This window comes from Hippoglossus hippoglossus, chromosome 8 (genome assembly GCF_009819705.1).
Source record: "Hippoglossus hippoglossus isolate fHipHip1 chromosome 8, fHipHip1.pri, whole genome shotgun sequence".
Lineage (NCBI taxonomy): Eukaryota > Metazoa > Chordata > Actinopteri > Pleuronectiformes > Pleuronectidae > Hippoglossus > Hippoglossus hippoglossus.
Genome location: NC_047158.1, coordinates 6,534,012 through 6,559,663, shown reverse-complemented (window position 1 = coordinate 6,559,663; position 25,652 = coordinate 6,534,012). Strand labels below are relative to the sequence as shown.

The 25,652-nt window shown below is 42.9% G+C and overlaps 2 protein-coding genes across 7 annotated transcripts; one reads left to right on the top strand and one right to left on the bottom strand.

Annotated features, from left to right (window-relative positions):
• Positions 1 to 385: 385 nt before the first annotated feature.
• LOC117766189 (dedicator of cytokinesis protein 7-like) lies at positions 386 to 25,652 on the bottom strand. 6 transcript variants are annotated; one of them, XM_034592975.1, is made up of 50 exons: positions 25,413 to 25,626; positions 23,240 to 23,327; positions 22,093 to 22,271; positions 21,800 to 21,868; positions 21,534 to 21,660; positions 20,858 to 21,070; positions 19,606 to 19,691; positions 19,419 to 19,485; positions 18,997 to 19,146; positions 18,774 to 18,854; positions 18,386 to 18,542; positions 18,032 to 18,162; positions 17,617 to 17,710; positions 17,330 to 17,492; positions 13,043 to 13,160; positions 12,468 to 12,538; positions 12,230 to 12,368; positions 12,004 to 12,105; positions 11,814 to 11,900; positions 11,169 to 11,400; positions 10,841 to 11,005; positions 10,554 to 10,732; positions 9,795 to 9,896; positions 9,324 to 9,410; positions 8,838 to 8,933; positions 8,566 to 8,706; positions 8,262 to 8,375; positions 7,968 to 8,138; positions 7,607 to 7,746; positions 7,293 to 7,462; positions 7,025 to 7,176; positions 6,545 to 6,727; positions 6,160 to 6,286; positions 5,959 to 6,043; positions 5,269 to 5,365; positions 5,030 to 5,164; positions 4,730 to 4,882; positions 4,434 to 4,592; positions 4,247 to 4,347; positions 3,966 to 4,158; positions 3,651 to 3,794; positions 3,376 to 3,507; positions 3,256 to 3,270; positions 2,619 to 2,744; positions 2,429 to 2,518; positions 2,087 to 2,323; positions 1,851 to 1,994; positions 1,558 to 1,664; positions 1,290 to 1,463; positions 386 to 538 (listed from the first exon to the last, which is right to left on the bottom strand). In XM_034592975.1, the coding sequence occupies exons 1-50, from the start codon at positions 25,460 to 25,462 to the stop codon at positions 508 to 510; spliced, it is 6,354 nt and encodes a 2,117-aa protein (XP_034448866.1). In that variant the 5' UTR covers positions 25,463 to 25,626; the 3' UTR covers positions 386 to 507. The 6 variants fall into 6 exon arrangements, with proteins under 6 accessions (XP_034448866.1, XP_034448867.1, XP_034448868.1 ...); XM_034592976.1 differs by having other exon boundaries at positions 10,554 to 10,729; XM_034592977.1 differs by having other exon boundaries at positions 10,554 to 10,726.
• si:dkey-114l24.2 (uncharacterized protein LOC107990273 homolog) lies at positions 14,836 to 16,720 on the top strand. The gene is made up of 4 exons (XM_034592982.1): positions 14,836 to 15,342; positions 15,842 to 15,991; positions 16,155 to 16,265; positions 16,355 to 16,720. Exons 1-4 carry the CDS (start codon positions 15,028 to 15,030, stop codon positions 16,370 to 16,372), a joined length of 594 nt encoding a protein of 197 aa, XP_034448873.1. The 5' UTR covers positions 14,836 to 15,027; the 3' UTR covers positions 16,373 to 16,720.

The window sequence follows — 25,652 nt, the reverse complement described above, 5'->3', positions numbered from 1 at the left end:
AAAGACGAAAAGAAATGGATGCACTTATAAACAAACCTGGAAAAGATTTGGTTGCAGAATGTGTTTGGCAGCTCTAGTGCTGTAAAAGCTCAATTTAAACGAGAGATGACTTTGGGTCGACAGCGAGGAGACTTGGTTTATAAAGCCGACATTTCAGCGCCTTGCTCCAAATGACCATGTTTACAGTGTAGATAACCTCCCTGCATAAACAGCCGGGGTCTTCTCCTACAGAGGTGTGAGAGTGGTGGTAATGGGGGAGATGGGAAAGAGGTGAGAAGTGTGTGTGCGTGCGCGTCTCTCTTGTGGGGGGATTATGGCGAGACTGGTTAGCCAGGGGGGGTGGTGTGTGTGGGCAAAATAACGGGCTTGAAGAGGAAGAAGATGGCGACCATGACAGTTGGTGTGCAGTGCAGTGGGGGGAGGGGGAAACAGACGGGAAGATATACTAATTTGTAAAGCTTGTTATTCTGTGTTGTTTTCCAGTGTTTCTCAGCCTCCACAGCCGACTCACCGGAGACTGGACCTACAGTAGGAGTTCCTGAAGGAGACAGAAGCAAGACGAAAGATGAACCTTGAGTGTTTTGGTTTATTTTCCCCGAAACGTCCATCTCAAAATCTGATATGTCTAATAGCATGATGATCTATGAATAATTTTACTTTAAAATTTACTGCTGACCCAGGGAGTCAAGGAGTTACAGTGAATAATGTCCCACTATGAGCCAACAGGAGTATCTTCTTTGAAAGAGTGAGGTCAAACCCCTTCATCATCATTTTAGACGGTGTTGAATTTCAGCAGCTCAAAAAGCAACTGAACTTTTCTCAAAATCATATTTTTGATTCTATAAGAAGATCAAACTACTTGTTTTTCTTGGTATTAAATCGAGGCTGTGGCAGGTGCTGTTGACTGTAGCTGTTTTTGATTATGAACCAGTCCAGAGACACACAGACACAAACTGAGCTGATGCCAAAGGCAGATAAAAACAAAAACAGATGATGAATGTTTCCATCGTCAAAGAGGATGAAATACTTTAATACATGTACCAACTTTCTTTCAAAAATGTATGTAAAAAAAGAGAGAAAGGCGATAGTTATTAATGATACGTCAGTGTCGTGCAAATCTATTCACCGGTGACAAACACAGATTGTATGAATCTATGACCTGGAGTGAAATAAAGTTTGGTTTTATGTTTCTTTTGTGTTGGTTTGATGGTCTTTGAGAAGCGGCATGAGCTCATTTTGTGTGTCTCTGTGCGTAGGCGTGCGTGTGTGTGTCTGGTGTCTCCAGTTACCGTTGTGTTTGCGTAGACTGAGCTGGCAGGGTTCTATATAGCTGGGGGATCTTGCGGTTGATGAGAGGACCCAGAGCTTCTTTCAGTTTATTGTAGTTCCTCTCCAACTCTCTGTGGTACTCCTTCTGATCTGGACCAATCAGAGCCTTGTTCCTCCTGAGGGCATCCTCACACCTGCAATAGAAAGAGCGAAGAAGTCACCGCAAGTGGGGATTTGTTTTTATTAGTAACAAAGCAGTCACGTCTGGGCCGCGGAGTGTGTCATCACCTCTTAGTAAAGTCTTTAAAGCAGAGGCGCAGTTTGTTGTGATGTCGAAACAGCTTTGGGTCATTAGGAATGTCAGAGAGAAAGACCTGCGCCACCTCGAGGGGGCCCTGTGAAGGAGAGAGCCTGTTACATATCTGCTAAGGAATGTCAGTCACGACTCAAAACACTGAGCCTGAGTTTAACCCCATTCAAATGGGATTAATATACCAGGAGGAGGATGTGAGGGAAGGCAGCATGGGTGTGCTCCCTATGTTTATTTAGATTTTTTTTAATTTCAGTATATGAACAGACACCTGGTTGACAGTGGTGCCCACGCTGCCCTGCAGGACCATCTGCAGCATCTTGGAGTCCGCGGGGTCTTGGTTTGTGGCGAAAGCGAGCTCCTGAGTCTTTTTCTGCATGTCCTCGATGGCCACCTCCATGGGGACGAGAATGATCTGGAGAAGAAAACATGACAGAATGAGAGAAAGCCGCACACCCCACAGTCGTGTGGCATCTGACCAAGAATCCCTCGTGAACAGATACCCACCTCCTCCTTGTGGATAACGTTGATGCGTGTCTTGATGTAAGGGAAGGCATGAGACGTGGTCAGGATGGTTTTGCGTTTGTACTGCTCATGCAGGTCGCCATGGGCTCGGCCGTCCAGAGTGAAGGGCGTACAGTACATGAAGGTACGCAGGTTGTAGTTCTTGTCAAAGTAGGTGATTCTTTCCTTCAGCTCGTAAGTGTCGAAGTACGGCTCGACGTAGGTGATCTGGAGGTAGGCCTTAAACAAATATAAACACATCAGCACAGTTATACCCTTTGCAAAACCTTTGCCATTATATTATGAGTGACATATGTTATGACATAGTTATATGTAAAAAGTCACCTTGTTGGGATCCAGTTTGGTTTTGTCCACTGGGCTGGAGTCCTTGATAATTTCAACCAGCTCATCCCCATACCTCTCTGAGTAGAACTCCTGAGCACCAAACACATTCATCTTTTAGACATTTGTTTTTCAGTAATCACTAATCAAACCTTTTTCTCTTTTTTTTTTGCATCAAGATGAGTTAACGTGCCTCAAGTCTGTGGGAGATCTCGGCTAATTTGGTGATCGATGGTTCCTTGTAAACAAACTCTTGCTCATCCAGGTCTCCAAAACGACAGCCATAGAAGCCAACCCGGAAGTAGGTGCCAAACATTCTCTGAACACTGAAGGAGAGATGAAAAGACGAGATAATGAAAGAGTGCAGACGCTGAGTGAAGCAAAATCACAAAGATGTAGATACACAACTTAAGTGTTGACTGGAGAACAGGAGAAAGAAAATAGAAAGCCTTTAATGTATTTGAGCTGAAAATCTTTTCATATATTCTTCCTGTTGAGGTTGTGGACTCAAGACTTTTCGAACATATTTTAAACCTCATTGCATGATTTTCACAGATGGAAATGTTAATATTACTGGTTTAGTAACAGAAGAACTTTTGTAGAAAGAAGGGAAAATATAAATTCAAGCTGGTTGTGGCAAAGGGAATGGAAAATGTTTTGTTATAGTGGCTCAACTCAACTATATCAAAGAAAGTTGAAAGAAAGTTGTGTGTCACTCACCAGTAACATTTGATTCACAAGCAGTGGGGGAAGAAAGAAAAAACATTGTAAATGCAAAATATGATTATTTTTACAGTGAATATACTCAGTGTGACCGATGAGCTTGTTACCTCCCATCCTGAACTCTGGAAAAGTCGAGAAAAGAGGGATAAAAGAAAGAAATTAGGAAAAAGTTATGTTTGACAGCCCAGTTAATTGCAGCGGATTGTAAGATCGTGCTTTTAACTCACTTGGTTGTAGACTTTGTTGAAGGCGTCCTGCAGTTTCCCGTGGACGGTTGCCAGCTTTTTGAATTCCCTGTTGGCTTCATGGATGGGCAGCAGAATCTTGTACACTTCATTTATGGCCTCGTACATGGCTGCCTGGGGTGACAGCACAATGGAAGGCCAGTTCTACACATACCACTCGATCGCATAACACTCCCTCAGCCATGCTAGTGCTGTGTAACCCTGTGCTGTGTGAACATGCAGCCTGTCACCATGTGGTTGGAGAATATGAGTCGTACCATGTTAAAAGATGCAGATGCTTGCTCCAGGAGGCCCACCAGGCCAGACTCGCTGAAGTACTTCCCAGCACAAATCCCCTCCTCCTCCGGAGACAGGACATCATCCGATACTGCCGACTCCTCCAGGACGTTGGATGAAATGTTCTGAGAGGGAAACGGAGAAATAATAATAAACATAAGAATCCTTATATTTCACTCTTTCAACAATCAGTCTTGATTAAATCTTGGAACACCCCATGTAATTCTGCCAGAATGCTGCCCATAAGTGCTGTTTATTTGTCAAATGAGTCACCAAATTAAACAGCATGCACCGACCTGAAATGTGACACAACCAATTGGCAGGTATCGGCAATCCTCCAGCATGTTGAGGTATTCTGCCACCAGAGCGGCGCTGTGGACGAGACAGTGGGCAGCCTCGGCGTGGTTCCCTCTCTCAGAGTGTTTTCCTGCCATGTTCTGGAGCCACGTGAGACGTAGGTCAGGAGAGTTCTGGTAGCCCTTGGCAATCCTGAAGTTAAATATGAGAGAAGAATTTAGGTTTGAGTCATGTAACTTTATTCTTTATATGCCTGTGTCACTGATGGGCGTCTCTGTACCTGTACATCAAGTCAATGAGCATCTCTGGATCCTGTTGATGCTCTTTCATCTTCACAGTGTCGGTAAGAATCATGTGCAGGTTGAACACCAGATCCTGGACCTGCAGTTTCAAGAGTGCAACACAGGACATGAGTGATCAGCACCACATCCGGATGATGCACAGACAGTGTGGTGGCTGCTGCCTACCTGCTCTGGGAAGGGCGTGTCACGGAGCTCCAGGTCCTCTTCAGCGTATGTGAGGATCGTCTTGAGTGACCGACGCAGATGCTCCTCATTGAAGTTCTGGGACGTTCCCACCAGTGACGACAGAGACATGGTGACCTGCATCTTTACTCGTGCAAAGTTCTGGAGCAAAGGACAGAAATAGTAGAGTTTTTTTCTCACAACATCATGGAGATCCATTCTGTAAACCTCCTGTGTGTGTTCTGTAGATTCCTTATTGTTGTAAGAACGTCAAAATTCTGAACAATGTCTAAACTCACGTTTCCAATCTCAAAGTTCTGCCTCATGAGCAGGTAAAGCGAGGCGGAGGCGTGACTTCTGACAGAACCGACACTACTGCTGCAGTGACGAAGGAGACGCAGGCACAGGTCTGCACAAAGCTCAGTGTCTTCTTCAAACAGCATCTCTGGGAACTACACACAAATAAAAACACACTGTCACTTTTTTGTTTTCTTTGCAAAATGATCAAATTCGATGTGTCAAGTTGAATTAATATAAGATTAAAATGGATCATAAAAATTAATGGCGACACTTGGCACACTAATAGAAACTGTACTTGCCTTGAAAACCAGAGCTCTCTGTGTAGTGAAGCAGTGCTGCAGGAAGAGGGCACTCTGGTTACCTGCCATGCTGTGAAGAAGCACTCGGAGCACCCCGCCTAAAACACTTTCCTTCAGCTCTGACGCCACCACAGTCTGAACAGAGGACAGAGTGAAAGATCATAATACAGCAGGGGAATTCTACACAAAAGGTGAGTCAAAGGATGATGTATCTTTCCACTTTTTCTCATACTGTTTACCTTCACTATAATCTCCAGTGTGTCCAATACAATCAGAGAAGCCTCCGTAGCTAAGTTTCCATCCACCACAGACTCCTGCTCCATCTCAGCTTTAGTCCTGTAACAGATAATTGTTTTACAATCATCACTCTTAATGAACACTCAAACGAAGTCACAGTGTTGTACATATAAAAATGTGTCCATACATTTTAAACTAATGTTTTTTATCATTAGTTTATTGCAATGATTTCATAAATAAAAACAAAATATCCACAAAATGTCCAATTATTATTATAATATACATTTGTGTTTTTAAACAACCAGTGACAGTCATAAAATAAAAAGAAGAGGGGTAAATTAATGTTCACCCATATACAAATAATGGATAAAAAACTAAGTAAAAACATAAAAAAATAAATATACGATGTGTGTGTATATGTACACTGAGTATGTGCTTGTTTGTTTACCTAAGAACCCCTCTTTCCCTTTGTTGATTCTTTTGTTAATCTAAGTTAATGTAATTACCACAATTAATTAATAATGAAGTAAAATTGTCTTCCACTTAAACCTTTTATTATCTGTCTTTCCTGTAAAGTTGCCTTCCATTTCTTAACTGATGGACTTGAGGTTTTTAACTAGTTACTTTTTATTTGCTTTAGGACTGAGATTCTGAGTATCCTTTATAACTAATAACTAATGTTAATTACATACTTATCAACTCGGTCTGTATTTTGTCTCCAGTGGGTGACATTCTTCCTCCACCTAACGTTTTCTTGGCTGCCGTAGGGACTCCTATCTGGAAGGGTAAACAGATGACAATTTCCATGAACACAGACAAGTCAACACCACAAACACAGACAGCTACTGACACACACACACACACATTCATTACTGTGCTCCAATGCGGCATACCTCTGCAGCGGCGGACCATCTCCTGACGAGCTCCAATGGTGCCCAGTATGGCCTCCTCCAGTCGGGCTTTCATGTCCTGAGACTTCTTAAACGTTAGACTGTTGATCCTCTCCAGAGTCTTCTTCCCCTACAGAGATCAACGGTTTGGGAAAACTAAATCAATTGTCAAAACAATGAAAATCTCCAGTAAACGGTAAAAGGGTGGTTATGAAACAGTAGTGATTCAGTCCTGATAACCTGATACTACAGTAAACTTTCATGATAGAAGTAGTGATTTATCTGTACTGTTGCTCTAGCAGGTCCAAATTAAACATCCAAACACTGTTTTTTGACACCTACTGTGTTTATCAGTGATGATAGTGGTGGCAGTGCCTGGTTTTTGTACCTTGTATTCAAAGCAGGAGATACAGAGATGCAGCAGATCCAACAGGCGGTTGATTTGTAACACAGACAGATCAGACACCCAGCTTTCCAGGAGAGCTGCATCTGCATTCTTCAGCACCCACAGGAAACACACCAGCAGAGTCCTGCTACAGTCGGCTGACAGAGAGCTTGGCTGACGCCCAGCCTGATGAAGACAAAGATACAAACTCAGTGCCAGTCTTTAAATCTGATTAATGACTGTTACAAAGAAAATGGACAGGGGGCCACCTACAGGCTAAGAGGAGCAGTTGTATTTCAGAAAAGAAGAAAACATGGTAAGAAAGCAAACACTCTTGAAATGGGCTTTCGTGTGGAGTTGCAGAAAGGCAAGAGAGATCGTCTGTCAAACTGAAGCAGCAGCCTCCCACATAGAGGCCGATCTGCAACCTGTCAGCGTGTAGGGCCCGGGGGATATAGCCTGACCCCTGCCGCTATCACTCACCACTGTGGGCAGCGCAAATGCGTTGGCTTTGGCATGCGGCAAAGGGGAGCCGGCAATCGCCATGGCAACAGACTGACTGATAGTGTTGCTACTGTCTGGGTCAGCATCGTCGGCGTGGGCTGAGGCATGGCGGACCCGAGCAGGCGAGGAGTCTACAAGGAAATAATGAAAAGCCCTCTCAGGTGCAATAATACTGGAAATAAAACACAGAGATCTTGAGGAGGTGGATGATAACAATATTAGTAGACTGCGTATTTTTTCTGCTGACCTGAGAAGTCGTGGAGATGATGCAACGTCTCCATGACGATGGGGATGAGGGGCAGGTAGAGCTGAGCTACATGGGCTCTGACCTGAGGGTCACTGTGGCGAGGGTCTGCATCATGGCTGCAGAGCAGGGAGTGAACGGCACTAATGGCCTTTTTATGAAGGAAGAAAACCCTGTGGGTAAAAACAGAGAGTGTATCAGTGTGTTTTAGACTGTGCACTTGTACTTTATGCTATAATGTATTAACGGTTTAATGTCAGAGGATCCCTGAGGGGAAATGAAGTGAAAGTCTTTATATACAGTTAATAACAACCCACCCTTCTCCATCAGGATCAAGAATGAGAGAGAGCTCAGTTAGCACCAAACCAGACAGGAAGTGCTGCTGGCGAAAAGGGACGGAGAGCTCAAACATGGTGGCCACACCTTGGTCTTGCACCACGCTGGAAAATGCTGAACTCTGCAGACGGTGAACAGAGCAATGGAAGAATAAGAGGGCAGTAACAGCAGATTGAATTCAAATCAGTTAAATTACATTTGTGTGCTTTACCTGATGATCTTTCCCAAAATAACCAAAAGAAACAGCAGAAAAATAAGCAAAAGAATTGCAGAAAATAAAGAGATATTATTTTGCTTAACAGTCTACAGAGGAGGCGTGATGAATCTGAGTTTTCCAGTTACCTGAGATGTGGTGGAGGAAGTTGAGGGGGAGGGGGAGGCTGGAGGGCTGAGAGTGGAGCACGGCAGGTTGAGGATGACGTAGTGTTCGTGGCTACAGACGATACGAGTGAAGTCCATCCTCAGTGCATTCAGAGAGCTCGGGTTCTGTGACGTGTGGAGCTTGTTGGCAATCTGCATAGCAGACAGGTTTGTTTGAGAATGTAAAAATCTGTTTTAAAACACATGAGGCAGCACTGGGATTTATTTCAAAGTGTTTGATATTGGAGGAAAAACAGGGAGAGGAGCATCAGGCACCTGTTTGTAGTAGGACCGGATGAGGTTGAACACAAAGCCCCGGTCCATGAGAGACAGCAGGTCATTCAGGAAGAAGGCCAGATTGCTGTTTAACCTCTCCACAAGCTCCACATCCTGAGAGAGAGGATGAGGTATTCATGTGAGAGAAACAATGACATTGTACATTAATTTACTTAAAACACTGATTCTAATTCAGATCAAGCACGGAGTAAACGACAAGGCAAGTTTCTATTTAACAGAAACGCTGACATCTTTTATTGTCCAATACAAAACAAATGGACTGTCAGCTTTATGGGCTCAGTACCTTGTGGTATCGGTTGGCAATGTCTGCGCTGATGGCACACACAAGTGCAGCGATGTCGTCCACAAAGCGGTCTGGGAAACGCTGGCGCCTAGGAATGTCCAGTTTCGAGGTCAGGAATAAGTGGTGGGCCATGCTTTTTGTCTGCAGGAGGGGACAAATAAGAACATTTTGCTTTTACTGCTTTAATAATGGTACAAGTTTTGTGATTTTCAGTATTTTACTCAAAAGTCTTTAGATTTAGACCGTCTTAGAGTGTTTTATAGCATACTGACCATGAGCTGAAAGAAAAACCAGGCCTGCTGCAGCGCTGCTTCCCTCACTGCGCTGGCGCTGACCACCCACTGTAACGCCAGCTCCTCATGAAGAAGCTACACAGGAACCAACACCGACCAAATTTTAGATTGTATGATGAAACAATTTCAGTATCTGTATGAGCTATTGAGATTAAAATTGTTTTTGTTGTCACAGGGAGAAAGCTGAAAACTGTAACTAAGGTTTGTAAATTAATTGTGCAGTTCTATGATAGTTTTTTAAGGCCGAAGATACAAACAGAATCAGAGTAATATAAACATTGATAGTAAAATAAACTTAACACATTATCCAGACAACAAATATTCAATGTCAGAGTCTCAAGGAATTGTTTAACTACTCACAGAGAGACACAGTTTTGAATGTTGATTTGTTTTAATGATGTTGAAAATGGATGAATGTTAGGACATCAAAACGTGTTTGTTTATAATGGTGACTGCCGGTTTTACCTTCTTGGTAATCTGCCTTGTCGGAACTGAAAACAAGGCCACGCTGTCCAGAAAGGCAGACATGCGATTGCAGGTGCGGTCGTTTGCCTGACATGGAGTGATGGTGAGGTGAACACACAGAGATGAGGACAAAGTGACGTGAAAATGGATGAATGGAAATGGACGGGTGGCCAGAGAACTCTCTATGAACCCTGATGAGCGCAAGGCTGGTAAGAAATCTACCCGAGCCCAAGGCAGAGATGGTGTCATTCAACAAAACAGATATGGTCTGTTTAGCAGCGGTGAGAAGATGCATTGCAAAGGACAGACCATGTGTCATAGTGGATGAAAAGTTAGGTATGGCTCAGAGTGACAGGCAGAAAGAAACACAAACATAGATTGAGGTGTGAATTGATGAGAGATGGTTCAGGATAGAGGTGAAGGGGGAGGCGATGAAGGTGAGGATGAGGAGGAGGAGAAGGGATTTGGCACCTGCTTGAGCTCACAGCTGGAGTTGGGGTTCCGGCGTAGCACAGATCTGGAGCCCCCAGGGGCATAAGAAGAGTTTACCCAGGAGTGGGAGCGGTCAATGCCCTGCCATAAGCCAACGGAGACACACACAAAACACACACCCCACACACACAAGCACACATAGAGCGGCAAGAGGCGAGGGCACAGTGAGAAAAGGGAAGACAAATACCACAAAGAAGATTATGTGAGGGAGGAATTTTGGAGGAAACAAAAACAAGGAATGTGAAAAGTGAAGCTAAAACAGGAGAGGGGAGAACAAAGGAAGGGCTGGGAGCACTGCGTGAATCACAAGGGACAGTGGCATACAGCATAAATGCATCTTTGACCTAAGCAACATCATTAACCGTTGGCACAGTTCTTATTCAACCTCAGAATATAAAATCTGCTGTGAGGAGATGAAACAAGGGGAGGGCAGCAGTTTCGTTACAACAAAACGATAGACTGATATGACAAATTCCCATTCCCCACACAAACAATATTGGTATTCTTAACTTTTAAACCCAGCATCTAAAATTTTGATGTGCAAATTCAACACTGTTCATTAACACAATTAATTGGTGCAGATTTTTTAAAAAACATTTGAAACTTTAGAATATTGCTGAATTTAACCTTGAACAGCTCTAAAAGTCTTTTTCAGATCTTGTAAACACACTAACTACAGTCACAGTTCAATCCTCAAGTCTCATCAATAAATTCCAGAAATTTCTAGAGACAACTCACTTTGCTCCCAATGATCCTTTGCACCTCTTCGTCGGGTGAAGCTGGTGTGGTGGCCAGGTCAGGGTTGGAGTTGCTGATACTCTTGGAGCGCGACAAATGCAGACTACTCGGACGAGCTGTTGCTCTTGATAAGGTGGCATACTGCATGGGCATCTCATACGACTGGGTGCCTGCTACTCATGGAGATGTAAAGAAGAAATGTTAGTAAATCAAAAAGACTGTGAGTGGTCCAATGATAACTCCTCTTTCTGTTTCTTTAGTGCATGTAGTTTAATCCGATAAACGACCTGTTGGGGGCAGTGTAGGTTCAGCAGAGGGCAGGCGGAAGCAGTAGTGGATGTAGGACGCCAGCAGGTTGTTGCGGCCGTGCTGATCCTGGTTACCCTCCAAGTTCTTGTGCATCTGGTTGACCAACAACGCCATAGCTTCGAAAGCAGCACGGCCCAGGTTCACTGGAGATTAAACATGACAGTAGCATGAGGCGGAAAATAAAACAACAATTATCAGATAATTTAATCCAATGATCACAATTAGATTTCAACCTTGTTCCAATTGTGCTTCAAATTTCCAGAAGCAGAAATTATGTAAATCTGTTCTCTTTCAAAACTCACTTACCAATTTGGCCTGCGATGACCGGCGGGTAGACGATGAGCTGAATGAGCTTGTTGAGCAGCTGATGCAAAAACCTGACACAGGTGTCCAGCAGAGTCCCTTTGAGTGCAGCCATACAGGCCTTCAGCTCGCCCTCCATGTTCGCCTCGGTTATGATGACGTCCTTCAGGCGGAAGGGGAAGGAGTACTCCTCCAGGACATACACCAGAGTGAAGAACTTGTCCAGGTGTGGATCCTACAGGGACAACCACAATGAACTCAGTGAATTTCAATCTGGCAACACTGGTTTTTAAACTCCAGAAGACTTTAAATAAAGGATGTAATGTCTCTATGAGTTTCTGAATATAATGTGAGAAGAAATTACATCCAGGCACTGCTCAGAGTAAATGTAAACCTACAGACTTTCAGTACACTTGTGAATAGTGGAAAAAAAGGTTTGTATATGGATTCATATAATCTATAAATAAAGTAAAAACAGACAATAGATACAGAAATATTTGTGTTATTCTGTCAGTATCTCTAATGTCTGTTATATGAATTAAAGTTGTGTTTTCTATCCACAGAAAGAATTACAGGAGTTAACAATATGAAAACAATAAATGCACATTTTAATGGTGCTCAGTATAAAAAAAATACATATTTGTGTACCTGAGTGTGAACCGAGGAAGCCGCTGTCACCTCGACATTGAACACTCCTTTGTGATTATCAACCCACTTCATGCCCGGGAGCTGAACCTGCCATGGAGTGACATCCAATTCATTTAACACTCAGTCACAGTCACATCACGAGGAGAAGATGACGGCAGGCAAACAGATATTCTCACTGTCAGACACTCACGTCAGGGGTGAGCACAGAGTAGCTAGGTGGGGGCTTTTCCACCGAGACAGGCAGACTGAAGGAGCCTGTGCGCAGTCGGCCATGCTGCATCAGAGGGATCCACTGCGGGCACAAAGAGACACGCAAACTCTTACCGATGGCAACACAACAGAGAGAGCGTTCAAACAAGTGAGTGAGTGGGTGGATGGATGTGTTAAATGTGGGCCAGCTGTAGGAGCGCGCTCACAGTGTAGCCCACGGGGGTCTCCAGAGGAGTGTTCTGTTTGGGCTGGCAGCTGATGTGGTAGAAGGTGAACAGTAGATGATGGTTGTCTGTCAGATTGGCGGGAATCTTCATCTTCATCTCCTCGTAGAACTCGGGGGACCTTCAGGGCAAAGAGTTAAACACAGCGTTAACAGAAGACAAGGAAAGGAGAAAAAGTTGGAAGGACCAGCAGAGGGCCAACGGGTGACTGAGTGATTACTTGTTATGGTAGATGATGGGCGTGTACGCCTCTTTCAGGTACTCGGAACAGCTCGATTTTCCAAAGATGACCTGGTCAAAATGACATGGGTATAAACATCGTTGTTCCACGACATACAGAAGGCACTCTTTTGACATGAGAACATTACTGCGATCTGGTCAATCATTTAAGGAATTTCACCGCCAATATGTTTTCAGCACTTCACGGAGCGTTAGTGTCACTTTGCAAATAGACCACACTTTGTACTGTTATTATCGGACTGAAGATATAAAGACAATTTAGCCATTAAATTTTGTAATTAATTCTTAACTTAATAGGTATAATACACTGTGCATCAACAATTACTGATTTAATAAACAAAAATAAATCAAAGTAACGACAAAAGATTTACTGTATTTCACCAAATGTAACGAGACTTTTCTTGCCAGCTCTGTTGCTGGTATAATATGCTTCATTGAAGAAGTTCACTAATCATATAGTATTTCACTGCCTCGAGCTGTTCTTTGTGACTGGAAATTCTCTTTCTGGAGAACATTGCAGTTTTGTCACATGGATTATCACAGACTGTGACTCACCGGTAGAGCTTGGCTGGGGTCTTCTCCTGCCATGAACTGTACCTTCACAGCAATGTTTCTCACCGAGCCCTGGCGGCTGCTGAAGTTCAGAGTTTGTGGGTAAACGTAGAGCAGATTCCTGAAAGGCGAAATTATGCAAGACACAGGTTAAGGTCTCAGTCACAGACCTTTCAGTGCCGTGCTCCCGTCATTCATTTAGAAACAGCTTCATGTCAGCAGCTTCCTTTGCTAGTCTTTGTTTTTTTTTTACCATGGCTGTCTCTAATGCAATAAATGAGATGAGAAAAGAATTATGGGGACTAGTGGTGCACCGATGTATCGGCCGTATATCGGTAGCGGCCGATATTCGCCTCGTTTACTGCTATCGGCGTATCGGTAATAAACTTGACTTTCACCGATAACATTGGCCGATATTCATTGGTATGTTTTCTGCAGCCTGCCAATCTGGCATCCAGATTATGGTACACTGACGCCGGGTTTACACCGGGCGCTGAAGCGCCGCGCCAAGGAAAGCCAGGCGCCTCCCATCCACCCCCCTGTTAAACCTTTGTGCGGTTCACATGGGCTGCGATGCGCCGCGCCGCGCCAGCGCCCTTCACCGATGGTTTCGGCGTGCGAGCGAGCGTATCGCGCCAGGAAACAGACTGAAAAATAATTTTAAACGATATAAATGGCATATTTTATATGATATAAATGATCAAATATGCATCCCATACTTTGTATTCCCCTTCTGTTGTCCTGGAGTTTTAATTTTCCCAATTTTCCCAATCACATAATTAAATGTCCCCCTCTGCCCATCCACTACAGCCACACAAGCAGTCATATAGATAAAAAGAGAGAGAGGGGGGGGCTAAAGGCTTGCTTGGAGAATACGTCAAAAATCCCCGACACCCGACATTGAACGGGTTACATACAACAACAAGCGGAGAATCACGGGCTGACCGACGCGGAGAAATGCGGGTCCGGTGTGAACAGCCAGTCGGCTGCGCGCTTGAGAATAACGCTGCGCGGCGCGGGGCGGCGCTTCAGCGCCCGGTGTAAACCCGGCGTTACACACCAAGAAGGCCACATGCAAGTAATAAACAAATATCGGTATCGGCTATCGGCTAGATTGTTGTTTTAAATATCGGTATGGGCCAAGAATTTCCATATCGGTGCATCCCTAATGGAGACAGAGTTGAATGAAACTGCAAAGTGAATTAAAGGAACAATGTTCAATGGTTAATGTTTCCACCTTTGGTTTCAGCATGAACTGCTGTTTCACACCCTATTATGCATCAATTGATCCTTTATATCTACAATGATGCAATATTGCTTTTATAAATTTTATAATTTGGAAAGAAAATTAATTGATTTTGTGTTGCACATGGGAACCATGTGGCCCTGTACTGAATTTTGTAGATAAGTCACTTAAACTACTTTCCAAGTCAAACAGTGGAGGTAACTTTTGTTCATATTTTGAAATCGCTGATTTCACCCACTTGTCAAGAGGCTGTGACACCACATCAAACACATGTATTTCAAATAACATTAACTGCACATATTGCAATATGGCTCATTAGGAAACATGTATTCTCTGTATCAAAGTCAGGAATGTGCCATCCATTGTTATGTGCATCACAAGTGTTTGTTACCTAAATGACTAAATGGTATCTCGGGGGTTAAACTAGAAGGCAAGGTCACTGAGACTAAGGCCACAGGCGGGACCCGATATTGAACCACAGCTGAGCTAATGTTTCACCATGGTGTTGCATGTACACATCCAATATAAGGCACAGTGACAAGCAAACAAATTCATCATCCAGGGGCTCCTCTGATGATGATAAGCTCTGCACAGCTGTGACAGACAAATTCGTATTTTACAGCTTTCCTGCATCGTTTGTGAGATTTTAAATCAAAATTCCTTTGGCTGAATTGTTGGAAAAGCGAACAAATAACTGAGTGAAACAGATCACAAGACTTCAATCAGTTTGTAAACTACAAGAATGGTCAAGATGATCTGGGCTCTGTCCTTGCTTTGTGTGGCTGGGGGTTTGAGAGAAGCCCATGCAGGTCCACTCCCGAAGACCAGCAAGGTGGAAGACGAGGCTGCACCGCTGGAAGAAGTCAACGTGCTGATGTTTGGTGTCATACAGTTCAGCGAATCCCTAAATTACATTTATGAAACAACTGCTGCAAAAATTGGGAAAATCAGCAAGACGCTAAAGAGCCACGAGGGGACTCTGCAAATGCTGGGGAAGCAGACTGAGCAGGCGGCCGAGGTGGAGAAAGAGATGAAAGACGTGATACAGTTGCTACAGGTAAAAAAAAACACAGAAATATGTAAACAATTGACTTCCTGTGTGCTGTTACTATCAGAGAGATAACGAGAGAGTTCCAGTCACAATGCAGATAAAAAGTCACAACATGCAGAAGCAGAGGGACAGAGAGGCAGAATATCAAGTATCTAACCTCCCTGTCCGATTAAATTACTGTGTTTATCTGCGTCTACAGCTGAACAGATATGACATAAAGCAGTTCTTTGAGGACAACAATGCCTTTAACATGTCTACACAAACCTCTGAGTGACACTTATGTGCTTAGACCCAGCACTCTTCTTTTGTAAGACCTATGTGCATCACCTGGTTCTTTAATTTATTTTTCTGATGTATATGGATAAATCTAACTCTTTTATCTGAGATAAGAGACTGCGAGTGTCATTAGAAAGCTGCATGTTACACTGTGGGGCAGGCAGCTGCCAGCTGCACTGGAATCATTGGTGGGGGAAGAGGATAATCTGGGCAGATGCTCTTTTGACAGGCCCAGATGGCCAAGCAACAAGATCAGACCGTGATGACTAAAGACTGGCTGGCCAGCATGGAGCAGGAAGAGGTGGAGCTCAAGACAAAAGTGAGGATGTTGGAGATGTATCTCAACAACTTCGCACCCAACAGCATCAAAGAGCTGCAGGTAACAGAAATCTGAACTTCAAGGTCTGTCACTGTGGCTGTCAAACCAGCCCGCGCACATAGGTTACTGCAAAGGCACTACAGAACTTCACATATCTGGATACCAGTTGCTGATTTATTGGCATACACTAAATGGGTTACTTTATTTTCTTCCTGTCTTTTAGGAGAGAGCAGAGGAGCACTCCTACGTCTTGAAATGTTTACATCATTTGACCCAGTTCCACAAAGAGAATATTGAGACCCAGAACGAGCAGCTCTCCAAACTACAGAGGATGGTGAGGCGCTTGTTTGAAAACGTTTGATGTTTGGGACTTTTTAAGTTTACGTTTAATTTAAATCGACAATTTTATCCTCCTCCTTCCAGAGTGAAGCGATGACATAGTTTTAAGATTCACCACTGAGGGATTCCTCCTCTAAGCAGCTCTGAATGAGACGAGTCCACATAGATCTCAACTGTGGAACATCACTGCACTCCCTCCCGAACCTGCTATGTATACTACAGATCTAATGTATGACCAGAAAATATTTGTATGTTTTGATTATATTGTACAGCTGTCATCTATACTCCCCTGGCACTTATAACTACTACAGTCTATTACAGCAGTCCTGCAATAAAATCTACCTTCATAACAGTTAATATAACAAGATAGTAGTCAGTTTATGTTGACGTTTTAACAAGGTGTTGATTCAATTTCTTGTAGTAATGTTTTAAGCTGCAGTTTGTGTTTAAATGTTTCCATCATTTAACACACCCCCATTTATAGCATTATAGAGGATATGCTCAATAACACCAACAAGTACATTCTCCAAAATGATCATAAAGCTAAATCCAGACCTCTCTTAATTTATTTCAGTAAAAACTGAACATCATAACATTATTGAAGGTAGAATTTACTGCAGGACTGCTCATTAGTTTTAGCTACATGTTCGTCAGCTGAGAATATTTCTTATGTAATATTTTTGTGTCTTTTGTTTATCTTAACCTTGATGCCTTTGATAAATGTATTTAATGAAAATGCCATTCAAATTAAGTTGTTAAATTATTAGATCATTTATGCCTGACAGTATTGTGGTTCTTTTTTGTAAAACTCAAAAATAAAAGCTTGTTTTAGCATTTTTAGATTTTATACATTTTATAAAACAATGAATAAAGTTCTGTTTCAATTAAGAATTCAGAGCCTGCTACCCTCATTCCATAGAACTACTGTCTAAAACAAACACAGTGAGCCATGCACGCAGTGACAGGGTGCATGCATGTTTGTTCAATAGGTCAACTTGCAATGTGTGCGTGTGTTTGTGTGTGTGTGTGTGTCTGTGCCTTTGATAGGAGAGCGCTCACCTGTAGGTGGTGTGTGGAGTGTAAACATAGCGAGCAGGGAACTCTTGCACCTCTTTGGTTGGCCGTACACGCAGGTCAGGGTAAGGTTTGACATGAAGCAACTCTGGTGACAGGCAGTAATGAGGGAGGTCCGGAGCTGGAGAGATGTCGATCTTCAGCTGGGCTGAGGGACCAGATCAGTCATGAGCACACAACAAGAAACCAACACGATATATTTAAAAAACGTCCACGAACATTTGTGCTGAAATTACTTTCATTTTTTAGAGACACAGTTAAGTCACGCTTACCTGTGACAGGTCTCAGTCTCCGCAGAACAGAGGACGGTCTGCGCATATCTGCCAGGAACTTGTACAGGTCCTCATCACTTAGTCTGTCTCCCTCCTTCATGCACACAAGTAGAAGAGCAGAGATTTTAGTTGGATAATAAAAATATCATTAGAGAATAGTTATAACCACTGTCTCTAATAAATACGCAATATAATGACAGACAGTAAGAAAACTTATTTTTGGGGAAACTGATCACGATCTACATGTGATCTTATCACACTAAAAGATCAACTGAAACACTATATATTTCAAATTGCCATAAACTAGATAGAAAGATGATTGATGGATGGATGGATGGACAGATACTTTATTTATCCCGAGGGAAATTAAGGGGGAAAGAGACACATGCCCCATGTGAGGTAGACAGAGCCTGACCTGTTTGAAGAAGTTGGTGACAGTAAGCGTAGCTGGTCGGAAAGTAGCAAAGTTACACATGTCTTCCGCAATGCTCATCCGCTCAAACCCCTTCTTCTTTCTCTCATTCCATGTTCCATGACTTTTTCGCTCTGATAGGAAGACAAATCATACAATATTATAGAGGCATGTGAATAAATCGTAATTATTGGGGTAATTTAGAAACAGAAAAAATACAGAAACTATTGTTATTTTGCAAAAGAACGAAGTCTATCATCTCTACTGCAAATGGACCAACAACCTGCCCACCGACCGTGTATGTGGGCTCTCGTGTGTATGTGCGTGTGTGAGACTGCATGTGTAAGTAAGCAGTACCAGAGTCAGAGTCTGGGTCGGACCGATCCAGACCCCCAACACTGCTGACGATGTTGAGAAGGTGAATGGCTGTCCAGGCAAAAGGCATGCGAAAATGGCCGAGACGACTGCAGGACTGTTCTGCCTGCAGACGCAGCTTATCCAGCTTCTCCTTGTGCTGAAGTGGGACAAGAGTCAACAAGATATGATGAAAACTAAATAAACAACACATACAGATTAGGCTTAAAATATCTGCAATAGCAAAAAAAGAGGGGCAAAAAGGGGACTGTAAATATTGCAAGATACCAGACTGTATTGAGAAATACTTGTGACTAGACAGTAAAAAGGTCCCATGTGCACACTGTGTCTGACCATTGCATCAGTTTTAAAAACATTTTGGCACCATTACCTTGAGGGAATCAGATTCTTTCATGACCATGTAGGGTTCACAGCATTCTCCGATGTCTCCTTGTTGAAGGACTTTCTCCAGCTGAAATACAGTACATGCAAGTGACTGAAGTGTATTATATTAATTATCAGTAGCACATTAAATGATGAATAAAAGGGAGAGTAAATGCCTGCATAGCCAACATTGTCAAAATTATTTGTGCAACACATGGGTTTCTCAGTACCTTGATGACCAGGAAGATATCAGCAGAAGGATATGTGATGGAGAAAATGGCAGAACGGGCTAGCGTGGATATGGCTATGTGAGGTGTGTGGGGTTTAAGCATCCCCTTCATCTGATCCGAGTTCAGGTCAAAGTAGAAATTCTCAGAGATCTGTTGGAGGGAAGATTGAGATAAGCGGGAAGCAACAGAGGGAGGGGAAGGAAAGATGATAATGGAAATGCACGTTAAAGGATTATAATTCAGTTATGACTCAGTGGTCTAAACCGCAAGACCACTTAGACCTTTTTCAGAAGAGGGAAATTCAATTAGCTAAGCATGAGCTCAGCATTACGTAAGTAGTTTTACAGGGTGAAAGCTTTTGGAAGAATTATCATTGTACCAAATAAAATAAAAAAAATCAGATTTCTTGTTATTAAAAATACCTTTTTCTTTTCCTTGACATCATAGAGGGCAAGTGTTCCGAATATTGGCTCAATTTCTATTTCAAACCTGAAGAAAAAACAATTTACAGTGGTTGTCAAATAAGTTAAGCGTTGATGAAACTTCTAACAATGAACCAGACCATGAAGAAATATGGTAAATGTCAGTTATATTCCAAATGTTCCTCACTTCAGAGACAGACACTTGACCATGATCCTCTGGCCACAATGTTCCTTGGGCACTTCAGGAACAGAGCATCTCTCTACTGCTTCATCCTGCGACACACACACACACACAACAAAGCCATGTACAACACCCACACACAAAATCACACACACGGATAACATTTACACAGATGTCATGGCAACGTGGCAGTAGAGAAAGCAGCGTTGTGTAAATAGATATAAAGAAGGATGGAGTGAACAGAGGAGGAAAAAAAAGCAAACAGTTCCCAAGAGAGGTTTGCGTTTCCACACATTAAGAACATTCACTACATGGGAAATTCAAAGATGTTACTGATGTAGTGGAAGCAAACACAGACTGAATCGAGGAACATATCCACCGGTTTTCTGCTGGTTACAAAAGTGCAGCGGTGATCTCTTAGATTAAGTTGCATTCAATCTATGCAGCTAGAACTATAAATACATTTTGTGTTGACGACATTTGGCTTTTCCATAGGTTATGTTTATTAACAGGTTAAACCAAGGCCATCATTGCTGCAAACATAAAACACAATCGTTTCTATTCATTTCAAGCAAAAAAATGTTGCATCACTGCTTGTTTACCAAAAGATATCCTTATAACATCTATTCAGATTAATACATTGAGGTTAAGACAATTACCTGTCTCACCGAACATCTGACCTTTCTGTGTTATATAACATAATATGCCAAATTTAATAACCTTTCTTTTTTTTTGTCTGCAATGCTTCCATGCAATAACTGGAAAAAGCTTAAAGGGATAGTTCACCCAAATATGAAAATCACTCAATCTACTCACCACTATTCCGATGGAGTGTTTGAGTCGACTTTTGGAGTTTCAGCAGCATTGCAGCCAAATCCAATAAAAATTTAAGGAAATTGTGTTCCACTTCTCTTCAGCGAGAACTCGTAACAAGGAGGATAACAGCGGACATTTAGGCTTAAAACGTGGTGTAAATGACGCCGTTTCGAGTTGAATCTGAATCTCTGGGCTTACGGACACTTGGATGAGTGGCATTTAAAAAAGTATATTTTTACGTTTGAAGAAGCGGTCACCATTTACTTCAATTGTATTGGATTTGGCTGCATCGCCGTTTACCCCTGAAACTCAACAAGCTGTGTAACTCAATTCAAACTAATTATTAAGAATAATGAAGAGTGCTAATTTATATGTCACAGGTCTATTACTTAAATATAGTCTGTTTCGCAACAGAGCACAATAAGGATGTGTTACTACGAACCTCATCGGGGGGAGGGTAGAGGCCCAGCAGGTCACTGTGGCGCCCCTGCAGGCGTGCCTCCGTGTTGCGGTGGTCCATGTCCTCAGCAGCTGTACGTTCCAGCACAGATGGCAGGAGAGCGTCTGGGGAAGAGTTCTTCAGGTCAAAGATGCTGGAGGCCCAGCTGCCCCGAGGGGTCTCATCAAGGCTAACTGACCGCCGCTTTGCGTCATCCTGAAACACATAAGTGTGAGACAGTCGGGTGAGATCATTATTTTTTTCCCCCCCTCCACGCGGAGATGGGTTTGAAAGATGAGGAGAATAATACATTACAGATCCCATTACCTTATTACCATAACATATTTAATATGATTCATATGGAGAATGTGCAATGGATAATGGACAAGGTAGATCCATTAATCCATTACTCATTCTCCATATGACCAACTCGCTGTGCAGAATGTACTAGATAAGTCGCAATGCCTCTCCCATCATAATGAGACATGCTTCATTGGTTGGCTAATATGTCCATCTCTCTTTCCATATATTAAATAATGGGAGTTTCAAAGACGTGGACTACCTTTAAGCTTTTACTCCTGGAAACACTGTATATAAAGTAGATCAGTAAAATTTGTTTAAAGAAACTTAAAATGACTGAATAGCCATAACAAGTTCTTGAAATACCACCGTCAGATACCTGGTCATCCTGGCGCTCAGTCGAGGCAGCATCGTCCAGCTCAAAGGTCTGTTTGACCAGCCCTCGCTGCCTCTCCCTCTGTCGCTCAGAGTTATGAGGTGTGTATGTGGTGCTGTAGCGCTGATACCTACAAGCAAAAAGTAAAAGAATTGTCCCAGCAATAATGTAACTGTCAATCACGTGAGGAACGAGCAAGGGAAAAGTGGTGCATGTTATTTAATAAAAGATTTTTAAAAAACTGGGTTAATTCAGCTGACACCGCTTACTTTCTTTGAATGACGAGCCAGTCATCTGTGTAGACTGCCAAGGCATCTCTCACTCTGGGATCCAGGGAGCTACACAGAAAAACACATTAATTATTGAGCAAAACATGCTTTTAATATTTATGTTCATTCAGTGTCACAGAAAGGGAGGCTTTGTTCCTATCTGTAGAGATGTTTGTCCTCCATTACACTACTATTAATCCTCTGTGTGTATGTGTGGTAGTATAAAGAGCATAGAGGAATGTGTGTGTGTTACAGTCTGAGGGCTTGTGTTGGCCATCAGCAGCTGGACTTACTCCTCCTCCTCGGGCAGTGGGGGCTCCAGTGTAGTGCAGTCTTTGTCCAGCTGGAGGAGCTCCATGTCATCCTGTGGGAACTCCATTAGCTGTCTGAGGGGGCCAGGCTCCACCCCAGGAGCATGGCTGCTCACATATTCCTCAAAGTCCACAGGCTCAGCCACCTCTGTCAGGGGCAACTGTCAACCAACACAAAAATATTATGAACCAAAAACTATGACACGGCCGTAATGACAGATCAGCAGGAAAGGAGATAGCAAGTCATTAGGAGAGACTGATGTGTGATATAAAACAAAAAATGTATAAACATAGAAACAAAAAGGTTTTCACAATATTCATCTTCGTATTTTGCATCCTTGTGAAGATGGACATGCAGCTCAGAACATCTTCGGTTTGTGTTTATATTTTTAATTATGGGCATTTCACACTAAACTCAAGGTGTCACAATATCTTTCGTGCTCTACGTCTAAAACTACACGTTCAACAGATACAAAAGTGAAATCGAATTTTGCGTTTGAACGGTGTGTTAAGTTGATCACATTTCATTTTCAGGTTTCAGTTCTGCAAACTCTGTTACAGCTAAACCAGAATCAGTCACAAAAACAACTGTGTGTGTGCAGGTCACATTCTGTACACAAAGCTACAAATGCATTTACATAAATTATAGTTTAACAAATGACCTCCTCAATGGTAACCTAAAAGCTATTTTTGTTGCCTCCTTTACCCTTTTAAAGCACTTCAAGGCTAACATGAGTAAACAGTCTATTCCACAGCCGGAGTCTGGTTTCTCAGGAGTCTGAAGAGTAATTGTACATTTCTGCTGGACTAATTGGTTGTTTGTCATTGTAGCAGACATTTTCCAAAACACAGCCTCTTATATAGCTATGTTTTATTCTATTTTGGATGAGCATTCATGCAGAAACCTAACCTGGCTCTAAAACAACACAGGTAAGCATGAGCAGGTATATCATGTTTCAAAACCACCTCCCTTCATGTCTGCTAAATTAAAACTACACTCAACTGCAGTACTTGTATCTAAACTTCAAACTCACTATAAAAGGTACACCCATCAACTTCTGACCTCACTAATTGGAGCTTCAAACCTGCTGGCTCAAATTTCTGGCAGGTTAAATACAGGGTGACTCACAGGGTGGTGCGCGCCGCCTCGTTTTTTGGACAGCTGAGGAGAGCCATAGTCTCTGGACACTTGTTTTCTGACCTCTGCAGCAACCGTCCTGAGCAAGAGAAAGATATAAAAAGGTTTGTTAGATCCTCAAAAAGGGAACAACAACAGAAAGTCGGCCCAAGACATCACAATTCTCTGAGAACTAGTTGCAAAACTCATATCAAGATGGAGGATGTTTAAGATTCATAAAATATAAAATATCTTATTTGATGCGAGGATGCATGATTCTGATATCATGCCAGTGTTTTCATAGTGCATTTAAGTACCAGTCCCGGAACTAAAATCACTGCCAAAAACGCAAACGGCAAATTGAATGATTATGATACAAGTGAAATTTGCATAAACAGGTTTCTCTCTGACACTCATTTACTTTTCTCAGATTCAGAGTTAAAGCATTACTGCAGAAACGCCAAGCTCGTCTGCATAGGCATGGCTCAACCTCTACAAAACCCTCCTCCTCCTCCTCCTCCTACCACGCAGTGTTCAGCTTCTGGTGTTGGTAGCGATGCTAAAGGCCAGCAGCTGTTGTCAATGGGGACTTGAACAGATCTCACAGAGAGGTAGCGAGCTGGCTCCATGGAGCAGGCACAGAGCCAGAGCTATGTCCATGGCCTTTATGGACTAACGGCAAATTGGAGGCTTAAAGACAGACAATGCAGTAAGAAAAAAAAAAACACAATCCCCACACAGGGAGAGCGAGCAGCTGCTCCTCTTGTACCACAAAATGTCAGTTTCGCTCATATACACAGCTGCAAAGGCTTAAGCATTTCCCAAACCATGGTTCTCATGATAACATAGCTATGGTGCATGCTTTCATTCTGTCAATACGCAAGGACTGTAATGCAGAGACCTCTGCTCTGTAATCTCATCTCCAACATACAGCTATACTTTTTAAACTCCTGATGATGGCACGGCCTTCTTTGAAAGTAGACGATTTCTCTGCGTGTTTAAACTATGAGCTGAGACTATATATTAACCGAAGATCTTTCTGCAGATCACTATACCTCGATCTAAAACAGGAAAAAGGAAAGCTATCGACTGCAGACGAAACAGCCAGAACACCCCTTCCCACCCTTTCCTGCATCCGGCACTAAACAATGGTCTGGATCCCACTTAGGAGAGGAAAGGCAGGACTTAGGGAATGCAGTGAAGGACTGTTTCATGAAGCTAATAGCTCTACAGAAAATATAACTTAAGAAACAATCCATCACAGGGATGGTGATGAGTCCGGAGTTTATAATAACTATAACGTAGGCATGTTTCAAGCAAAGTTTTCACTGTGGTGACAAAATTCTCCACTAGTAGGTCAATGATAAGAATCTGTTTGTTTTCCCCTCACAGGTTTCTGGAGTTGCAAGGCTAAGCTGGTTCCTGTGAAATCAAAATAACAGTAGAAATAAGTGTGACTTGGACAAAAGAAAGGTTAGGATAATAATCCATTGCAGAAAACAGGGTGGGGATCTGGCTGCAAACACTTCCAAACACACAACAACACAACCGTGTCGTTGGAGAGTGTCATTCCAAGATCCAGCTCGGGTTGACAGCCACGACATGCCTTGAGGATTTCACCTGGAATGTGATCAAAAAAATGTATTTCTCATCATATGACACACCACTCCTCAAGTCCATGCAGTGCCACACTTTGTTTCTGGAGAGGCAGAACCAGTTGACGACATGTGGGAACAGGTTAGCACGTTAATGCTGCAAGGCGTTCACACGATAACAAAACATACTGGTGTCACCTCAGAGCCATTTAGAGGTTTTCCCCCGTTTGGTATTATTAGGCTCTTAATGCCCCCAAAACGACACATCTCGGTCACCAGATTAGCCCTAAGCCTCGCAGTGTTATCTCTAAGTAGCTCACTGATGACAATGCTCTTAACGATGCTACACACGGGCTAATAAACTCTTCGGGAGGTGTTAGAGAATGGCGAGAAACTGCTTCTGCAAACTTTTATTTCCCGGTATAACTGTGTTTTATATGCACTGGTTTGTGGTTAGAGATGCGTTAGCAGTCCTAGCTTACTTGCTATATACGTGTATATATAGATATACACGGAGCGTCCGGCAGGTCACTCACACACACACAAACACACACAAAACTGCAGCCCATAAGCAGAAGCTCCAGGCTCACCGGTTGATTTTATGAGCGAACGCCCTCCTCTCGCTGGCTGTAGATGTCATGTCTCGTCCCCATGTAGAGAAAGCCCTGGAAGTCAAAGTGAAAGCGGTCTCTCTCTCTCTCTCTCGCTCCTGCGCAGCGGCTCTGTCCCGTCTCCAGTGTGTGGACGCGGACACAGCTTCCTTCTCCACGCCGGCACCGCGCACGGATCCCTGCTTGTTCCTCCCAGCGGCTGGGAGCCGAACTGCACCC